This window comes from Haliotis cracherodii, unplaced genomic scaffold (genome assembly GCF_022045235.1).
Source record: "Haliotis cracherodii isolate W230 unplaced genomic scaffold, xgHalCrac1.p SCAF_24, whole genome shotgun sequence".
NCBI classification, from domain to species: Eukaryota; Metazoa; Mollusca; class Gastropoda; order Lepetellida; family Haliotidae; genus Haliotis; species Haliotis cracherodii.
In genome coordinates, this window is record NW_027266280.1 from 1,265,259 (window position 1) to 1,286,918 (window position 21,660).

General features: G+C 41.5%; 2 protein-coding genes across 2 annotated transcripts; one reads left to right on the forward strand and one right to left on the reverse strand.

The window, feature by feature from the left end:
* Nucleotides 1–659: 659 nt before the first annotated feature.
* Nucleotides 660–1,451, reverse strand: LOC139472547 (tetra-peptide repeat homeobox protein 1-like). The gene has a single exon (XM_071255017.1). It carries the CDS (start codon nucleotides 1,449–1,451, stop codon nucleotides 660–662), a length of 792 nt encoding a protein of 263 aa, XP_071111118.1.
* A 932-nt stretch (nucleotides 1,452–2,383) lies between these two features.
* On the forward strand, nucleotides 2,384–19,718 carry LOC139472295 (solute carrier family 13 member 2-like). The gene is made up of 14 exons (XM_071254732.1): nucleotides 2,384–2,602; nucleotides 2,942–3,091; nucleotides 4,222–4,337; nucleotides 5,109–5,275; nucleotides 6,672–6,807; nucleotides 8,796–8,951; nucleotides 9,533–9,661; nucleotides 10,184–10,282; nucleotides 13,782–13,886; nucleotides 14,740–14,837; nucleotides 15,493–15,608; nucleotides 16,416–16,577; nucleotides 19,149–19,286; nucleotides 19,536–19,718. Exons 1-14 carry the CDS (start codon nucleotides 2,384–2,386, stop codon nucleotides 19,716–19,718), a joined length of 1,974 nt encoding a protein of 657 aa, XP_071110833.1.
* The last annotated feature ends 1,942 nt before the right edge of the window (nucleotides 19,719–21,660 follow it).

The window sequence follows — 21,660 nt, forward strand, 5'->3', positions numbered from 1 at the left end:
AAACAAACAACATAATGTAAACAGGTTAGCATTCCGTGTAGATGATCTTCAATCTCATCTGTATAATAAGGACAATTTCTATTTCCCAGGCGTGTATTTGCATATTGGACGGTTTCAACCATTTGTAGGTCTGGGCCACTTCCCTGGGATAATTTATTAATGGATTACCTATATGTTAGGTCTTTTCTTGTGTCGGTCATCACACTTCTCGTCCCATCACAATAAGTGTCACGACATGAGTCAGGTTTTGTTGAACGCCGCTTTCAGTCGTATTTCAGTTTCACGGCGTGTCAGCTTGATGTGGGAGGAAAGCCCAAAGTGATGCAGGTTTTAGATATTTACCACTTGAGACAAACCCATGAACACGGGTATGGTGCTGACAAGCCTAGAATCGTTACATTGCTGAATCTGGGATTCGAACCCACGCCCATAAGATTCTGTCAGTCCTTAAAGACAACCCTTCACAGCTTACACAATGTTTACAGACGATCAAGGTTTTGCCTCCAATTCGCAATGGTAGAAAACGTTATTGGCGACGTAGCGGCGAGCGCTATGCCAGGGCAACATTTTTTTACCATGATCGGTATGGGGGCGGCAGTGTCATGGTGTGGAGTGGTGAACTGATTTGGTTATTATGAATGGACTTTAAATGACCAGCGCTATGTGGACGAAATTTGGCGTCCTGTGGTTGTTCCATTCGTAACTGCAAGATAACATCGCCAGACCACATCGTGCCTGGGTCTACGGACAATGAACGGGCCCGCTGAGTCCCCTAGCATGTCCCCTGACATGTCCCCTGATATGTCCCCTGATATGTCCCCTGATATGTCCCCTGGCATGTCCCCTGATATGTCCCCTGATATGTCCCCTAGCATGTCCCCTGATATGTCCCCTGGCATGTCCCCTGACATGTCCCCTGACATGTCCCCTGACATGTCCCCTGGCATGTCCCCTGACATGTCCCCTGGCATGTCCCCTGATATGTCCCCTGACATGTCCCCTGGCATGTCCCCTGACATGTCCCCTGGCATGTCCCCTGACATGTCCCCTGATATGTCCCCTGACATGTCCTCTGGCATGTCCCCTGACATGCCCCCTGACATGTCCTCTGGCATGTCCCCTGACATGTCCCCTGATATGTCCCCTGGCATGTCCCCTGACATGTCCCCTGATATGTCCCCTGATATGTCCCCTGACATGTCCCCTGACATGTCCCCTGACATGTCCCCTGATATGTTCCCTGGCATGTCCCCTGATATGTCCCCTGACATGTCCCCTGACATGTCCCCTGATATGTCCCCTGGCATGTCCCCTGACATGTCCCCTGGCATGTCCCCTGACATGTCCCCTGATATGTCCCCTGACATGTCCCCTGACATGTCCCCTGGCATGTCCCCTGACATGTCCCCTGACATGTCCCCTGTCATGTCCCCTGACATGTCCCCTGACATGTCCCCTGACAAACAACTAAAAAGTATATAATCCGTCGTCATGGCAACAGACATTTTTAGTAGTATTTTTAAAGAGTACTTTGTCTGAACTTACGGGTGCAGGCAATTTGGTGGAACAGCCGTTCAATCAAGTCAGCCCTGTTCGAGGATTTTCAATTAACGGCACCGCTTATTGCATATGTAATTTTAAACCCATCTATAATAAAGACACAAGGTTAGTCTTAAATTCGTCACCATAGAAAATGAATAAAGTTTTCTCTACCCCCGTGCGTAATGAAAGACTTAATGAAAATTAGACAGAGTTGTCTCCCGGACCGCTCATCACTTCCGGCGGGTGACACCATTTCTGTGTCATTTGACCGATAATTGTATAATCCTTATCATCATGATTATGAGAGGTAACCACTCGTAAGCCACTTAACTTTACTGCTGCAACAGTAACACTTAATTTGTCAAATTCATTGTACATGAAAGGGACAAAAACTTTTCCACATTCCTAAGAGTGAGTGAGTGAGTTTGGTTTTACGCCGCTTTTAGCAATATTCCAACAATATCACGGCGGGGGACACCTGAAATGGGCTTCACACATTGTACCCATGTCGGGAATCGAACCTGGGTATCGGCGTGACGGGCGAACGCTTTAACCACTAGACTACCCGACCGTACTATAGCCCTGTAGACAATAACATGGATTTGCACACGAATTCTATGTTCCCATGTGTTTTCATTTTTTCGGCTGACTGTAGCATATGAAGAGGCTCGTTTAAGGCACTGCATGACTATTTATGAGGCAGCTTTATAACTTGCATCTCATCGGATTAACCAAACCCTTTCCTCGCTGTCTACACAGGTACAAGGGAGGCGCCAACTTCCACACGCTCGTCCCAGGGTGGAGCTCCTTTCAGGGTTGCATCAACCAGTGGCGTGCCAGCATGGACCCCCCATCCACCACGACCTACACCCTACCCCCAGCCGACCAGCAAGACCCTCTGGAGCCTGAGTTTGAGCAGCCCAGCTCGAGGGGTTGTGTTGATCAGCAACTGTGTGAGAGACCGTCAATATGGCGGCAACTGTGGGGGATCCGCAACGTGCTGATTGTATTGCTGACACCAATAATCTTGTTGCCACTTCCTCTCGCAGCTGATGACCCGGTATGTATCTTCAGCAGCTTGGATGGTATATGCAAGCTCACATTGACCTCACTTTATTTACGCAGTTTGTAAAAGTCAAGATATGCATGAATTGACCTGTGAGAACTGAACTCTAACATCTCCTGCGTCACGTTACTTGGAGTGCATGGACGGGCATTTTAATGACAATGCTATTTGTAGGTGTCAGTGTCATTGTTCCGTTGTTTTGGATTATGATATGAATGTGATGAGCCTACAAATTAGAACTGAGAACCATGCTCATTACTTATATATACCATTGTAGCCATCACAGCAGGCGTACAATGTTGCAAATGCTCATTGAATGCTCTTGCCCTCCAGAAAACCCAATGCGCTTACGTGATCTTGGTGATGGCCGTGTTCTGGATCACGGAGGCCGTTCCCATCGCAGCCACGTCTCTCATCCCCATCTTCCTCTTCCCCATGATGGGACTGCTCTCGGCCAGGACGGTGTCAGCAACATACCTCAACGTGAGTAGCCGCGATGTAGTCAATACACCTAAGTATCAGCGACACACCTCAATGTCAGCAACACACCTCAATGACACCATACCTCAATGTCAGCAACACACTACAATGTCAGCAACACACGTCAATGTCAGCAACGCACGTCAATGTCAGCAACACACGTCAATGTCAGCAACACGCCTCAATGTCAGCAACACGCCTCAATGTCAGCGACACTTCTCAATGTCAGCAACACACCTCAATGTCAGCAACACACCTCAATGTCAGCTACACACCTCAATGTCAGCAAAAATCCTCAATGTCGGCAACATACCACAATGTCAGCAACATACCTCAATGTCAGCAACACACCTCAATGTCAGCAAAAAACCTCAATGTCAGCAACATACCTAAATGAAAGCAACACACCTCAATGTCAGCAACACATCTCAATGTCAGCAACACACTCCAATGTCAGCAAAAAAACTCAATGTCAGCAACATACCTCAATGTCAGCAACACACCTCAATGTCAGCAACACGCCTCAATGTCAGCAACACGCCTCAATGTCAGCAAAACACCCCGATGTCAGCAACACACATCAATGTCAGCAACACACACTAATGTCAGCAACACACCACATATATAGAGTGGATCAGCATATCAATGAATTACGCTGGCAGTGCTTCGTGAAGCTATCGATATAAATACAGACAGAGTGAATCAGCATATTAATGAATTACACTGGCAGTGCCTCGTGAAGCTATTGAAATAAACACAGAGTGGATCAGCATATCAAAGAATTACGCTGGCAGTACCTCGTGAAGCTATTGACATAAACACAGAGTGGATCAGCATATCAATGAATTACACTGGCAGTGCCTCGTGAAGCTATTGACATAAAGACAGACAGAGTGAATCCGCATATTAATGAATTACACTGGCAGTGCCTCGTGAAGTTATTGAAATAAACACAGAGTGGATCAGCATATCAAAGAATTACGCTGGCAGTGCCTCGTGAAGCTATTGAAATAAACACAGAGTGGATCAGCATATCAATGAATTACGCTGGCAGTGCTTAAACCTGCAGTTGACATATATTCATAAAGAGTGGATAAACCGATTAATGAAACTCCAAATGTGTTTGTTTTCAGGATACCTCGGTGTTATTTCTTGGAGGTCTCATTGTGGCAGTTGCCATAGAAACATGGGATCTTCACAAGCGTATAGCAATCGGAGTGTTGATGTTGGTGGGAGCGGAACCGAAATGGTAGGAATATTTCCCAGCAACAAACATAATTATGAGACAGTGAGTCACATTTTATGGGTTATTGAGAAAACGCCCGCCCGCGAAAATTAAACGGCCGCTGGCCAATGGGAGAGAACGCCCGCCGCGTTAGAGAAAACGTCCTTTGTACCCCTGGTCACACTAACTTTATTTCTTGTATATTTTTGCTGGAATATGATCAAGTAACATTAAGTGAATGATATGACACTTAATGATTTTTACACTAGGGTTTGATGTTGTTTTAATGTTGCTTTAAGAGATGAAATAAAATAGGATCATGAAAGGAGATGATCAAGATGAGATCTCAATTAATAAAGGATTAACATATTTCTGAATATAGATCAAGGTAATTTAATTGAAGCCAGATAAACATATCGGACGTTTTCTCTAAGTACAAAGGACGTTTTCATGGGTTACTTAACGCGACGATGTTATTTCTAATTGACCAGCGGCCGTTTTCGCGTTCGGATGTTTTCTGAAATGCATATTAGGCTGATCTCAAAACTTATCTTAATGATCGTATGTTTAATCTTCAAAGTCAAAAGAGTTACCTGAATATCGATATAGCAATGAAACGGAATGGTTTCTATTTTCTTGACCATGAAAAGAGCAGACGTGTCAAAAACGGACACCTTTCAAATGTGGACATGCTAGATATATCCTTCTCAAACTGTCTTTAACGATATTAGGCTATTTAAATTCTTTGAAAAAGTTGCTGAAAACAATCTCATACGTCATGTGTGTGTATTTCAGGTTGATGGCGGGGCTGATGGCGGTCACGTGGTTCCTGTCCATGTGGATCTCCAACACCGCCACCACCGCCATGATGATTCCCATCGTACAGGCAGTCCTGCAGCAACTGAAGACTTCCGGTCATGGCGACCAGGAGCAGTCGCCAACAGATGAAGGACAATGTATGGGTATTTATCAAACGTTGGTTGGTTTGGTTGGTTGGTTGTTTAACGCCGCACTCAGCAATATTCCAGCCGTATGGCGGCGATTTGTATATAATCGAGTCTGGACCAGACAATCCAGTGATTAATATCATGAGCATCGATCCACACATGCATCCATCAAGTCAGCGAGCCTGACCACCCGCTCCCGTCAGTCGCCTCCTACTTACCAAACGTCAACAGATATACTCAAACGTCAACAGATACACTCAAACGTCAACAGATGTACTCAAACGTCAACAGATGTACTCAAATGTCAACAGATATACTCAAACGTCAACAGATGTACCCACGTTTTCGGGTTGAGTAATGTTTATTGTATATGAAACGTAGGAAGACGGGCGCAGAGACAGCATTTTGGGAAAAGGGCTTCACGTTATATTTTTGTTGAAAACATCACCAAAAAATGTTATACCTTTACACTTCGGTGCGTGCGTGCGTGGGTGGGTGCGTGCGTGCGTGCGTGCGTGCGTGCGTGCGTGCGTGCGTGCGTGCGTTCTCAGGGAATGTTTTGCTTGCTACTTATCGTTGGAAATGTAGGCGCGCAAAAGGGGTGCACGTTTGACGTTTGTTGAAAACACTATAACCCGGAGCTCAGACGTGACCGCCAACCCTCTACCGCATCCTACAAAAAGGTCGCGTTGTTGTAAACTGGCAGCGGAGGTTATAATAATAATAGGCTATTTATATTGCGCATATTTCCACACAACTCAGGGGCATGTTCAAAGCGCTATTATGACCCCGTGTGCACTCAACAATCATATTCAGCTCCCTCGGGAGTATACAACCCAAGCCGACTGTAAGGCGCTAGAAGGTTAACAACCACAATCTCATATACTTCCGGGTACCCATTCACTGGTGGGTGAACAGATGCCCATATTCGAACAAAGTCACTAACCCAGTGTGGGGTAGAAGCCGGATATACTCTCAGGAGCCAAGCTGGTGAAACGCGGTCACCCATTCAAGGACTCTCTGCAACCGACCTTGCTTCACCTGATTTGTGACCTGTGTGCTGTGCACAGGACCTCCTACTGCCACTGTTCACCATGAACTTTAAGGCATGCTTCTGCGCTATGAGAGTGAATATTAATTATGATGAATGATTTTAATCATTTATGCTGGAATAGTTAGTTGTGGAAGTTCAATGAATACGTACATGCATTCTGTTTTCATGCCATTATGCCATGGATAATTTATTTCAGAAGTATAGGTTAAGTGAAGTTAGAAACTTTAGTACTCTTCTTTTCATAGTGTTAGTGTTAGTAGTGAAACGTTCGTCTTCACACATACCCAGTCATTTGATTGCAAGCATCATAACCGCACAATGACATTCACGTTCCATTTTCTACAACTTCATCAACAGCAAATGGTCGCGTCCAACTCGAGATGACGCCAATCGGCGATGACGTGAAGAAGCCTGTCGAGGACCAGACGAAGGTAGACGTCAGTAACGACAACAAAGTTCAACCCTTAGGAGCAACACCAGAAGAACACACCAGGTAAGTGTGTGAGGGGTGTGTGAGGGGTGTGTGAGGGGTGTGTGAGGGGTGGGGGTGTGGGGTCGGAACAACCTGATCAACTCACCAGAATGTGATCTGGTCTTTCCAGGCCACCGTCATATACATGTACTTCATATATTGTCTACCTCAGCGCTAAACAACAAACAAAAACACGAGCATCATCGTCATCAATTATATTCACAGTAAAGAGCCGAGTATAAGACGTTGCCACAATTGTTTGCTGCAAAACTACGGAACCGTCCGTTATTGCTTATACTATTTCACACTATACACTCTTAAAAAGAGAAACGCACAGGTAGTATCTAGTTAATTTGAGCCTGACTACACAAAATATCCGGAATATAAATTGGATATATGTGATTGGAAAATGTTGGTGGCCTGATATTCGCCAAACGGTGAGTCAAAACGCAGCCATTGTCGATTTGCAATGTCTTAAATGGCATTGTTTTCACACTTGTTCTAAAATGTCAGGGAGGAAAACAATAAAGTAAAATGCACGTTCAACATAGGTCATTCGAAACTCGTGGTTACTATAAAAAGGCAAGCATAAGCCAAATATTTGTCATTCAATTGTCAACATTTTTCAAGTTCGAAAATGCCAAGACTCAGCGCTGCCGATCGGAACATCGCCAAAGGACGTATTCAAAGAGGGGAATCGCAGTCTTCTGTGGCACGCCATTTCAACGTCCATCACAACACCATTTGTCGCCTTTGGGACCGATACACACAGTTCATTTCAACTGCAGAACATCCAAGAAGTGGTCGACCAAGAGTTACCACCAATGCACAGGGTCGCTACATTCGACTGTTCCACCAACGCCATCGCAATGCCACAGCTACGGAGACTGCAGGACGCATCCCGGGTTTGAGGGGGATATCGCACCAAACTTCAGGAACTATCTTCGCAAGGCTGGAATCCGACCCAGAAGACCAATTATTGTCACTGTTTTGCAACAGATCCCACGACAGCGACGCTTGCGTTGGTGCCATACCTTACAGCCTTGGAATTTGCGAAACTGGAGACGTGTGTTGCTCATCAATGAATCAAGATTTCTTCTTCACCGACGAGATGGAAGACAACGTGTTTATCGTCGTCAAATTGAGCGTTTCGCCCCACATTATGTACGCGAATTCCACAATTTCGGTGGCGGTAGTGTCATGGTGGGTTTTTTTGGTGGTTTTTGGGGTTTTGTTTGGGGGGGGAGGGCATATCCCACACCATGAGATCTGACTTGGATGTGGTTCAGGGAAATTTGATAGCAAATTGCCACATGAATCAACTTCTTCAACCTCACCTTCTTCAAATCATTGGCCGCCAGAGGGAGCTGTTTCAACAGGACAATCTCTGGAATGAACTCGATCGACGTGTACATCAACGTCAGAACACGCCGCAGCCACTCACAACTGACCAACGCGTTACAAGCAGAATGGCGTACACTTATCCAGTCAGTGATGAGGAGTCGTGATTGCTGCCCGGGGCGTTCAGCGCACCCTTGTGGCCGTATGTGACATGACAATGAACAATTTTCAATGCCTTTGTACAACGACAACATGTGACTATCGAGCTCCAAAATTTCATATTTGTATCAATGGTATTAAATTAAATATATCGACATTATTAGGTACAATAAATTTACTAAACACCTACCTGAGCGTTTCTTTTTTTTTGAAGAGTGAAGTGTGTTTGTTGAACTATGAATATTTACCTTTCCTCCTACAAGCAATGCATGCTAAATTGAGAAAGGCACCATGATGATAAAACAACGCAGTTTGAAAGAACATTTATTTTACTCATGAACTGTTTCATTATAAAAGCGTCTAGGGTTTCTTGTATTCCAAGTAGGGGTGTGTTGAGTTAGGCCTTTTTGCAACCATGACGAGAATCTCGTTTGGCTTTCCCCAAAAGCTGACACGACTGACATAACTATACACACATTCACTGTTTTAAATACCTGCCATTGTTCCAGATCTGCCCAGGCCAAGGCAACACAGATTGAAGAAGCTAAACACCTGCGCATGTGCAAAGCAATGTCTCTGAGTATTTGTTATGCTGCGAATGTTGGTGGTATCGCAAGTCTCACGGGAACTGGCCCAAATCTCGTGTTGAAGGGGCAGTCTGATATGTAAGTTCACAAGATCAGCTGATGAGCAGTTCTATAACGACAGAGGTTTCCAGAACATATATGTGTGATTGTAGTAAACTGCCGGGCAACAGACAGTATTGTCGTATACGCCCATATTTGATAGTGGCTAAAATTAAGCAGACAAATAATTGTTATTCGATGGTGATATATTTTTAAGTGATATGGGTATCATAGTTGTGTTTTGGATCTGTAGTGTTTTCAACCTGTTATAGTTATGATAACGTTTATATTTTCTTCTGTCAAATCCGATTTTCAAATGTATGCTTTCTTTTGACGTGCATATCTATATTATGTATATTCACGTATTGTAACTGGATACCTACACATGGATTTTCATAAGTGGTCCACTGGTCTCTGGCATTGAGCTCACAATACACAGTTGTGTCCCTTAGTTCCCAGGATCCGCTGGTCTTAGGTTTGACTCCTATATCTCTCTGAGGAATGGAGTCTGTAAGTACCGTACATCTACCATAGTTGTCGCTTTATACGTTCCTCCAAAGTTAAACTTGTGTTCACTCACGCAGTCTCAAGGAATAACAACTAGAATCCTTAAATTTCAGAATTTTCACAGACAACAACGCCACGTCTCCCATCACGTTTAGCACGTGGTTGGTGTACGGCGTCCCTCTCTCCCTCATCGTGCTCGTCCTTCTCTGGATCTGGATGCAGATCTACTTCCTCAGATGCAGGTACTGGTGGCAGCACAACTGGTTCTAACTAACGTTGGACGACTTATCATTTCACTGAAAGCTCCCATGTTTCCTCTGTTTACAATGTATTATTCCACTCACTACATGGGGGCTCACGGTGCTACATATCACCGCCTGGTCATTGGATCAATGTGTACAAACAATGTCATTCTCTGCCCCTGTGGAGTAAGATGCGCTAGAAAGTTTACAGTAACATTACCATCTCATCCTGCTGGGTACCCATGTACGGCTGTATGAATGATAGTTCATTTCGAACAAAGTATCTGCCAAAGGCGTCACAATATGTAAACTATGTTTCAATGTGGGGCAGAAACGAAGGTCTAGAAACCTTTAGGAGCCAGGAAGGTCACCTCGTCCAACTAATCTCCACGACAATTGATGCCCAATTACATCGTGACGTGATCTGTGACATTTACCCTCTAAACAGAACCACCTGCTACAACTACTAGCTATCATTCAAAGCACAATAAACCAAACTCATGCACTCACATTCATTTTCAGGGGTTTCTGTGACTGTTTCAATGGTGGCACAAACGGCGACGCCAGCAAGAGAGTTAAAGCTGTTATACGAGAAGAGTTCCGGAAACTTGGACCCGTCTCGTATGTTTACCTAGGCTGTGTTCCCTCTGGTACTGACAATACGAAAGTAAAGCTCCAGCAAGTCATATAACAAAATGCGACATGTTCTCATTGTTGGGATTATGTTTTTCTGTCACATAATAGTCCAGTTGCGGTGTAACCATTAAGGTGTTTCAGGTTGTAGAATGGCCATTTGTTTTTTCATCTATGTTGTTTTTTCGGGATTTTTTTTTTTTGCATTCACATGATACTCACCCATGATACATATGGCTATAGACGTCCACGTGGCCAGGGACTACCGGTCTTCCGTAATAAAGAATGAACAGTGTTATCTATGTGCAGATCAATTAATAACCTGTTAAGGTCGTGATATTGTTTCTGTGCATATATAATTGTCATTGACTGTTTCAAATTGTAATAAAATGTAATAGTTGTATAATGAGACTTACACATAAAATATTTTACTTGAAGGTTCAGAAAATCAAATACAAGATCAGTATATATCTAATGAACCATAATGAATTAACTTAAAGGGGTCATTGTCTATTCTTTCTGAGGAATGTTTCATAATCTTTCATCATTTAGGTCGTTATCATCTTCTGTTTCACAAACATCTGGTTTTTCACAAATGATGAGGTTAAAAAGTCACATTTTACAAGGACCAATGTTACGGAAAATCTTAAACTGCAGTTCCTTTAGCTAATTATGACAAAGCATCTTGCCCTGTTGTGATGATTCTACAATCTCATAAAGCATTGTGATTTTCTTTTCAATCAAATATCCATAGAAAAGGGCGACCTTGTCTGACACCTCTGTTCAAAGGAAACCAATATGTTGATCTGAAGTCCACTTCAAGTGAGCCTTTCTGAAAGTCTGTAAACACCCTCTAAAGAATTATCAAAATCATTCTAGGGGCCTTTCTGTTCTTCAACATAAATCTTCATTAAGCATTTCTCTAATAAACTAGCGGACAAAAGAAACTCCACCAAATAAATAATGGTCTGCAGTTTTCTACAAATTTGCTAAACAGTTGGGAACACATAGCTGGAATGCAACTTCCCTATTCTCCTCGAACATGTGCACGTACTTCACGTGAATTTAATCACTAAAAAATGCAAAATGTGCACAAAGTTACCCGTGTGAAATTCTGGTATAAAACATGGGCAGGATTGTACTCTCTCATCACTTGAAACCGTTAAAACAACGAACATGCCTCGACTAACCGCAGAGCAGATGGGGAGATCCATCGGTATGATGCAAATGGGAGCGACGCAGGTGCATGTTACCAGGATCATGGGCTGCTTCAAATGCACCATTGCCAGACTTGTCACACGTCACAGGCAAAGTGGCAGTACTATAGCTACAGACAGGCCGTGGAGTGGAAGACCCAAGTCACGACACCACAGGAAGACCAGTATTTACGGGTGCTTCACCTGAGATTCCTAACTGTGACGTCACCATCCACAAACTGCCTTGGACATCCAGTCAGCAAAAGGACTGTTGCTAGACGACTCCGCCTGTATGACCTCCGTGCTTATCGACCTTTCAAGGGCATGACGTTAACGTTTCTACACCGACGTTACAGACTGAGATGGGCCAGGACTGTACAGCAATGGCAGCAGAGAAATTGGTGAAGAGTGCTCTTCAGTGACGAGAGTAGGTGCCAGCTCTTCAAGTCTGATGGGCGGGCTTGAATGTACCGACGACATGGTGAATGGGCGGCATGTGGTTGCGTCCAAGACGTGGACCCTTATGGAGATGGTAGTGTCATGGTCTGGGGTGGCATCTGCAGTGACCAGTAGATAGATCTGGTCATCATCGATGGAAATCTCACTGCATGTCGTTTCATTGATGAGGATTTGCGGCTTGTGGTGCTGCCTTCCCTGCAAGGACACCCACGGACGCTGTTTCAGCAGGACAACGCCACCCCTCACACAGCTCGAGTCGCTAGCGACTTTCTGAACGCCAACAACGTTACCGTATTACTATGGCCAGCCAGATCACCTAACCTGTCGCCTATTGAGCACATATTTGACCAACTTGATTAGGAAACGTCATCAGCCGCCATTGACGAGGGATGCCTTGGCAATTGGCCTGCCGGAAGAATAGCGTAGGATCCCTCATCACAATTTCAGGAGATTCATGTTCTTAGTTTGACGTCATGTTTGGGCATGCATCATTGCTGGAGGGGGTCACATCCGATGCTGAGATCGACGTCGATTCCGCGGGTGTGATTGATCGAATACTGGACAGTATACCCATCATGTAAAACGTGTCTGCAGAACGTTAAGTACATGGTCTTTGATCTCGTCATTTTCAAATACTGATTTTGAATAAATGTTTTTTTATGATAAAACATCAACTGTTACTAAATTTTGCATCGGTTTTGTTTTAGACCCGACAATTGTTTGTTGGGGTTTCCTTTGCCCATTGGTTTAGTTGTAAATTCCTCTTTTCTTCACTAATTACTTCATGATTTGCTGATACTATCTTCCTTGGACCATTTGGTACTAGATCTTATAAATCCACCGGTCACTTTCCCAATTCCAAGTTTCTTCCAAATTCAGTTTTCGTTTCCAAATATTGCTGTTCCCAATAATTATTATCCAACATCTGACTTTCTAAAACTGCCAGTTTCATTAGCCAAGTCATTTTCATTGTTATCACTTTCCAAGATTTTCTTTACAGGATAATCTTTTGAAATCTGCAATAAATTATGTTAAATCCATTCCCAAACAGACAAAAAATTGTTACAATTTCAGATTTATTTCTATCATTCAACATCTGCTAAATATTGATTTTTCATTTTCCGAAAATAGGTCCTCATCTGTTGTTTATGTTTTGCTTGGAGTGATATTTGAATAAACAAATCTAGTGATTGCAGACTAAGAAATAAGCTATCCCAGACTGAGTTGAAACATGCTTCCTAATGATTCACTTGTTTTTTATGATAAACCTAATATATATATATATACATATACATCATTTGAAGATTAAGAACAGTGTTTAAGTCTCCATCAATTACTGTTGCATCCCTTGCCACAAAAGTCTTACAAATTTCATCTTGAATAATTTGACAAATTATTTCTTTTTTTTTTCATTTTGAAGTTGAATACACATTTCCTATTATCTCAGTTCACCCTTCATTTTTTAGACAGTTCACCCTTCATATGTTACAACTATCATCACAAACCTTCCCTTGTTTTATATCCCATTGCACCAGAAGTGACTTGGTTGTTCGATTACCAGCTGATGCCCCCTGACTTAAGTTATTATCATTTCTCTCCCCCTGCTGTCTCCATAAAGGTTAATCTTTTATAACATACGAGCTTATTGCAACATATAAATATTTCATTTCAGTTTTTTCCTCTGTTTGTTTTACGAGTCGGGTTTGTGAGAAGTAGTTTGATAACCTGTTATGGTGTAATACTATTTGTACTCCAGGTTAAGTACAGAAATCAACGTCGAACCCAACTCACTCGTTCACTGAATATTTGATCGCCTTTGCTTTGGTTTCCAGATTCGCTCAGTGGTGTATTATGATCTTCTTTGGAATTCTCGTGGTGTTGTGGATAACGCGAGACTTCGGTGAGGTTGCCGGATGGGGAGAGATTTTCAGACCAAAGTAAGCTTCAAAGTAAACCTCAGGGATCGAGGAGTACTATATTTCCTCAATTAAACGCCCTTGCATACATTTCTCTCAGACACTCTTTACCCTGGGCGTTTGATAATAATAATAATGGGCGGAATTCTGTGCATAAAAACCTCTTGGAGTATAATCGAGACCCTTTTATATATTTGAGGACAGGTTTATAATCGAGGAAATACAGAATACAGATTAATAATACGATTTTAGAATGTGTTATCACTTTAAACTACAGGTTGTGCATATTGTGCAGCAAAATGCTGAGATATCATTACGCAATTTTGAATATATACATATATTTGTACTAGTGTATCTGGCATAGATTTGGTAATTGTGTGAGGTTGAAATGATTACATATTTGCTCCAAGATTCAGGGTTTTACAATTTTATCGATTTATGTTTATATACTTGATATCAAAAACACACAAAGACAAAATATTCTATATATCTTCCAAACTCCTTCTTTCTTATTCTTTGTCTTCTCCTTCTTCTCTTTCCTCTCCTCATTCTCCACCTCTTCCTTCTCCTCCTTCTTCTTCTCCTCCTCATCTTCTCCTTCTTTCCCTCCTTCTTTTCCTTCTAATTCTCCTCTTTCTTCTTCTTCTTCTTCCCCTCCTACCTCTTCTCCTTATTCTTTCGCTGCTTGGTCGTCTTCTTCTCCTGCTCCTTTTTCGTCTTCTTCATCCTTTTCTTCTTCTAACATGCTTAGCACTCTGAAACTATGAAGCCAGTTTTGGATGATAAAGGTTTATACTATTAAAGAAGACTATTGAACAGAAACTTCATGTTATATTTTAAAATGGCCCATGTCACTTTCACCTCACGTTTTCAGCTTCGTTTCGGATTCAACACCTGCCATTTTCGTCAGCTTTCTTTTGTTTGTGTGTCCTGCCAACGTCCCTAATGTGTTCTGCTTACGAAAGCCCGGAGGTGAGATGCTACTGACCCTACACCGACAGCCTCTGTGTCTCGGGTTATGAGTATATCTCGCTCACATTATCTTGAACCTCCTATGGTGATTTCACACCATCAGTTATGGTCTGGGGACCCACCATTAATTATTCTAGGGGGTTACGAGGGAAGGGGTGAGGTGCCATGATTCTTGACCCAATACATTTCAATCAACCTTTATAAACAAAATATATTTTCTCTGTAAATTAGAACAATAATATATTTTCCGAGCATCTCTGACATTGAAGATCCAGCACAATTTCCCACATCATTTCTGAGAACAAATTGCTTCTGCAAACAAATCACACTCTCCGAAAACATACTATCATCACCTAGTCAGACATGCAGAAGTACAGACTTTTCTTAACTGATGATACGCGCATAATAGTGACGAAAAGTAGTGGTAGTATAAGTAGACGTGGAAGTAGAAATAGAAATAGAAGTAGCAATAAACAGCAGCATTTTCAATAATTATATTTTGTCTATATTGTCATCGATTATATAAATGCATTTTCACATTTAGTGGCCTCACAGAGGACATCTGATAAACGCAATCAAACACTTAATGATACGATTGTTCTCGGTTGTTTTGTAGGTCAATGAAATACTGTACACTTCATGTTCCATTCGTCAGATTTGACCAAACCAAAGATCCGGCCCATCCTCCGCTGGCAGGATGTCCATGAGAAGATGCCGTGGTCACTCTACCTCATCCTTGGGGCTGGTTACTCTCTGGCGAGAGCCTCCCAGGTAGGCAGCTTGTAGTAGATCTCTACCTCATCCTGAGGGTTGGTTAGTCTCTTGCGAGAACCTCACTGGTAGGCAGTTTGTGGTAGATCTCTACCTCATCCTGGGGGCTAGTTACTCTCTGGCAAGAGCCTCACTGGTAGGGAGATGCCTGCAGGTGATCTTTGGAGGAGCAGGACAAGTGTATTCCTGGAGAATTATCACCTAGTTGACTTACAACCCATGACTATTATCACTGTTGACAATTACAACCTAGGACGATTACCATCATTGGGAATAAAAACCTAGAGCCTCACAAGTAAGAAGCAGCCTGCAGTTTGTCTAAGGAGGAGACGGACAAGTAAGTCCCTCGACAATTACCACCTAGGGAAATTATCAGTCAGAGAAATTACAAATCTTTGACAATACCAGCATATGACAATTACCAGCAATGGGAATTACAACTTAATACAGTTACAACACTCGACAATTTCCTTGAATAATTAGATAATTAGCAATTTTTACACCCCTGGGCAATTTCATCCAGTTAGCAACACCACGACCAAGAACAATTACAGCCGTTTTCAATATATTCTATATCTTGTGCTCCTTAAATTCTCCGACTATTGAAATTGAAAATATGCTTGTTTATATCTGCTCGGTGAACGATTCAGAAACATACTGATTGATTTTATAACACCATGTACTTTCTAGACATTTAACATTTAAATTCCTGTTTCGAAAACAAATAACTTCCTTGAAATGTCAGGACATTTATAGGGAGTAGAAAGATTTGGAAAAATATCGTTAATTACGAATTCTCGATTGCAGGACTCCGGACTGTCCGAGTGGCTGGGCGGGAAACTGGGGGTGTTTTCCCACCTTGACCCCTACTTGATGTTGCTGATTCTCTGTTACATCGTTGCCTTTGCCACAGAGGTGACCAGCAACACCGCCATCGCAACACTCATGATGCCAATCATGGCACAGCTGGTAAGTGCCGAGTTCCTAATTTGTGCTGGCCATTCTTCAGGAGATCTGAAATTCGGTGAAACATGTCAGCACTGATAGTTTTCAGTAATTATAAAGAATGTTTAGTTCTATGGTTTAGTAATCGCAATTGAGGTCTCAAAGTACTTTTATGCAATTTATATCTTTGTTCAAGAAGTATACAAGGACACCCATTTTTGTCGTCTCAATGAGCACATTGTACATGTGGATATATATTGTGATTTTGATGTTGTTCAATACAATGTATAAAGTTTATTATTGCTATCACAAGTTAGAAGTGAGATACGTAGCTAATGGATACGAAGGGCAAGCTAAGAATAATATAATTTAACTACAGGTTTCTGGAACATAACATTAAAGAAAACAAGTACTCAGAGTCTTTAGAAGGAAAGGCACACATATTTTGCCTGCAAGATGTAAATTTTACTGCCGATCAGAAACAGATATAAAACAGCAATACGGTTACAATGAATGTTACATTTCGGCACATAAAAGTAAGCTTAGAATTTAAAGCTACACATTTTTATACAGATGGAGTAGAAGGAAGGTACATGTATGTTGCACTTAAAGTTGAAATAGGAAATCTTATGTATAAACTGATAAATAGTTATTGCATATTTCAAGAAAATAAAAGTAATAGCAGTGAAAGTTGCGATTGAGATAATTATTACATTTGGTGATTTGAATTCAGTTCTAGATCACAACACGTAACCAAAGGTTAGAAACAAGGTATTGAAATTATTGATGTACTTTTTAATATTAAAAGCCCGTGGAGACAATCAAACTCAATCGAAAATAAGTATACCTGGAGACAACTAAAGACAGTGAAACAATCACGGCTACATTTCCTCTTTGTTTCATATAATTTATTGCATTCAGTTAGACAAGTAGAAAATAGACCTAGCATAAACTCTGGCCATTCAGTGATTTCGTTAACATTATCATTGTCTGAAATTTCAAAAGGGAAATTTGTAAATTCATTACTATAGGATAAAGAATATGAAGAAATGGAAAAGAAAATAAGACGGTCAACACTACAACAGTACAAAGATGAAGCTAGTTGACAGGAACAAAATATTTAATTGATGACCAACTCCTCTAGGTCAGTTTATTAGATCAAAGGCTAAATGGATAGAACAAATCCGAGTAAATGCATTTTACAAATTGAATTTAGGAAGTTTCTTAATAAACCAAATACTAACTTTAAAAAAAATGATGGATCAACGATGAACAATTAGGACGATATACTAGATGTAACAAAATGTATTATAAAAAGTTATATTTGAGAGAAGAATGTCCCCAGATAGACTTATAGAATTGTTTGCCGAAGATGAAGTGCCAAAATCATCAGACAATGTTTACAGACTTTGGAAAGAGACTTTACATATGAAGAAGCTGTCAAAGCATTGCAACATATAGATATATGAGTCCAGGCCCTGACAGTTTCACCCTAGAGTTTTTTCTGGACTGACCCAATTATGTACATATTATGAGCTCATCAAACTTTGCAGGCTTTGCCCATTGCCTATTAGTAAGAAATCAAGGATTGCTATCATACCTCCCAAAAGGAGACAAACCAAAGATTTCTTTTAAAAATTGGCGGCCAATATAACAGAGAATAATTCTTATAAATTGGCATCAGCCCATATATCAAATATGGTTAAAACAGGTTTCCATTGAGTATAAATGAGGATCAGAAAGGCTATAGGACAAATAACCTGATTAATTTATGATATGATGGACTACACTGAATCTTAGCAGATACCGGAACTCATATTATTATTTGAGTTTGAAAAGGCTCTTGCCACAGTTGATAGACATTTTATAAAAAAAAAACGTGTTACATTTTTTTATAATTTCGGTCCAAGGATTCAAACGTGGCTAGGAACCTTTTTAATGATTTAAGATCAATTGTTCTGGTAATTAGATTTGGAAGCGCTTTCTTTGATAACACAAGATGTTGGCGCCAAATATTACCGTTTCACCGTATATATTTTTCGTATAGGCTGAAATATTAGCTTTAATGATAAGGAAGATACTGGGAATTAAGATGGGTAATAATCAGCATATACTGGCTCAAAGTGCAGCCGACAACAACGCTTACATTAGATCGGGAAAATGACTATGAAATTATTAATACTCAATTGTTTCGTAAGATTTTTCTGGACTTACGGTCAATACAAACGAAACAAAGCTAATCTGGATTGAATCCAAAAACAGATCCCACTGTAAACTATGTCATGAATGGGAGGTGGATTGGTCGCAGACAAGTTTTAAATAATTACGTTTAGATTTTGTTATCTTTTTCCAAGATATGATAAATTTAAATTTTACAGATAAACTTTAACAAAATAGAAAAAAGAATTTAATGTATCGTCTTTTCTAACTTTTACACCAGTATTCAGAAATGTAGTGATGAAATGTCTACTCCTTCCAAAATTATTCACCTTTTCTCGTCCATACATAGCCCTACAGATGATATTGTTACGTGGCGATTCTCAAAGTGAAACAATATGTTTACCCTTCATGAAAAATATCGTGTCTTCTTTGCAGGCCGTCAACTTGAACGTCAATCCCCTGTTCTTCATGTTTCCTACGGCGCTAGCAACGTCTTTCGCCTTCATGTTGCCAGTAGCAACACCGCCAAATGCAATAGTATTTTCGTACGGACAAGTGCGAGTCATCGATATGGTACGTGACATCGTCTTGGGGTGGGGTCTGGGGGGTGGTGGGGAGGGTGATCACTGTTTAAACCTCCGACTTCCGCCCACCGGGCAGACGCTCCATACACTCCACCATGGAGGCAGTGGGACAGGTTTACTTCAATAGCAATGTATTCAGACAATTATTTTGCCACATTTGGACCGTTATTGTCAACAATGAATTGCGGATAATTATTACGTATGTATTCCCCCTTTAACCTAGCTGTTGTATATCCAGGTGACGTGTGGCTTCCTCATGAACATCATATCTGTCCCCGTCATCATTTTGGCGACAGCGACGTGGGGCAACGCCTTCTTCAACTTCGACACCCTCCCGCCCGGTTTCATCCAAGCGACCACGCCCTTGTCGCTCTTCAATGCGTCATCCCCCCTGCCGCTCCTGCTGAATGCAACAGGCTGAGTCCGCCATGGTTCTTCTGTTTTCATGTTAAAGGGGGACTCTCGTACTCTCATCCAGTCTAGACGCTGTACATTTCCATATGTAAGAATGCCGGCACAATGAGGTGCCTGCAAGGGATTCTCGATGCTCGGGACGGCTGCGAGTGGATGTACATAAAAGGGCCCGCTTCACAAAGCTATCTCAGCACTAAGATTGAAGTTAATCCTTTACTTTGACAAAGACCTACCACAGTTGTAGATCTAAGATCGCCTTCAGAAGTAACATGGTGTTATTCACCTTATGGTCTTTTGTCTGTTTTTCATGTGTCACTGCGTTACCGAAGATGAATCAAAGCAGAATCATTTATTCATTTGAGATCACAGTTACATAGACATATTCACATGTAGTTTCAATAAGAAATTCACATGTCAGTTTCAATGAGATATTTGTCAATCAGTTTCACTGTGATATTAGCACAGTCAATTTCATTTAGATGTTCCAGTACTTATACCTTCACTGGTGTATATGCCAGCACTTGTGTATACCTTTACCTGTGTATATCATCACTTGTGTATGCCAATTCTTGTGTATAGTCATGTATACCAGTACCTGTGTATATCAGTGTATATAGCATCCATACTACCATATACTGAATATATTTTTATAATAAATACTGTAGTTTGTTACATCATCGTTCTTCAACTACTTCAATGGATCGATATGTAGCTGAACCTAAGTGGATTCGAAATCATTAACCAGACGAACAACGTCTCAGTCAGAAGCAACCCTGTCGGAATGCTGGGTTGGTATTAGCTCCCCGCAAACTTGTGCTGGTCGTTAGAGGTGATTTGTTGATCCGGTGGTCAGGTTCGCTGACTTGATTGATGGCATGTCATCATATATACCCCAGCAGCCTGTGATGGTCGTTAGAGGTGTGGATCCAGTGGTCCGGCTCGCTGACTTGATTAATGGCATGTCATCATATATACCCCAGCATCCTGTGCTGGTCGTTAAAGGTGACTTTGTGGATCCGGTGGTCAGGCTGGCTAACTTGATTGATGGCATGTCATCATACCCCAGCAGCCTGAGAGAGAGAATAATGTTTATTATAGTGTCCCATTTTATATACACTTCATACTAAAACACGTACACGAACAATACAATATAACATCCGACCAGGTATGGCCTACGAGATACTTAGACATAAAAGCAAATTATAACGTCATGATCTGGATAAGGTAAAATCCGACATATACTAACACAATGTTTAAAGTTAAGGTTTACGAACACGCATGCTCGCACGCACACGCACGCACACACACACACACACACACACACACACACACACACACACACACACACACACACACCATACGTACATTATACAATAGTTATTGATGTCAAAACAACCCTTTCCCCGCTACCAGTAGAACACAAACAGAATTAAAACATAATAGTTATTGATGACAAAACAACCCTTTCCCCAGGTACCAGTAGAACACATACACAACTAAAACATAATAGTTATTGATGTCCAAAGAGCCCCTTCCCCAGCTACTAGTAGAACACATACACAACTAAAACATAATAGTTATTGATGTCCAAACAGGCCCTTCCCCAGCTATCAGCAGAACACAGACACAATTAACACATAATAGTTATTGATGTCAAAACAACCCTTTCCCCGCTACCAGTAGAACACAAACAGAATTAAAACATAATAGTTATTGATGTCAAAACAACCCTTTCCCCAGGTACCAGTAGAACACATACACAACAAAAAAATAATAGTTATTGATGACAAAACAACCTCATCACCCGCTACCAACAGAAGACAGACATAGTAACTTGGTGCCATGGATCTTAATCTCATCTATACAATGAGGACAATTTCTATTTACCAGGGATACAATCCTATAGAGGCTGGTATCAGCCCTTAGTGGGATTACATCACTTCTCTGCG

What these genes read in the sequence shown, in the direction of transcription:
- LOC139472547 (XM_071255017.1), bottom strand. Translation starts at nt 1,451, where the DNA reads ATGTCAGGGGACATGTCAGGGGACATGACAGGGGACATGTCAGGGGAC.
- LOC139472295 (XM_071254732.1), top strand. Translation starts at nt 2,384, where the DNA reads ATGGACCCCCCATCCACCACGACCTACACCCTACCCCCAGCCGACCAG. An exon ending in CGGAAACTTGGACCCGTCTC is followed by an intron (nt 10,283 to 13,781) that starts GTATGTTTACCT and finishes TTTGGTTTCCAG; the next exon opens with ATTCGCTCAGTGGTGTATTA. An exon ending in TGCCAATCATGGCACAGCTG is followed by an intron (nt 16,578 to 19,148) that starts GTAAGTGCCGAG and finishes TCTTCTTTGCAG; the next exon opens with GCCGTCAACTTGAACGTCAA.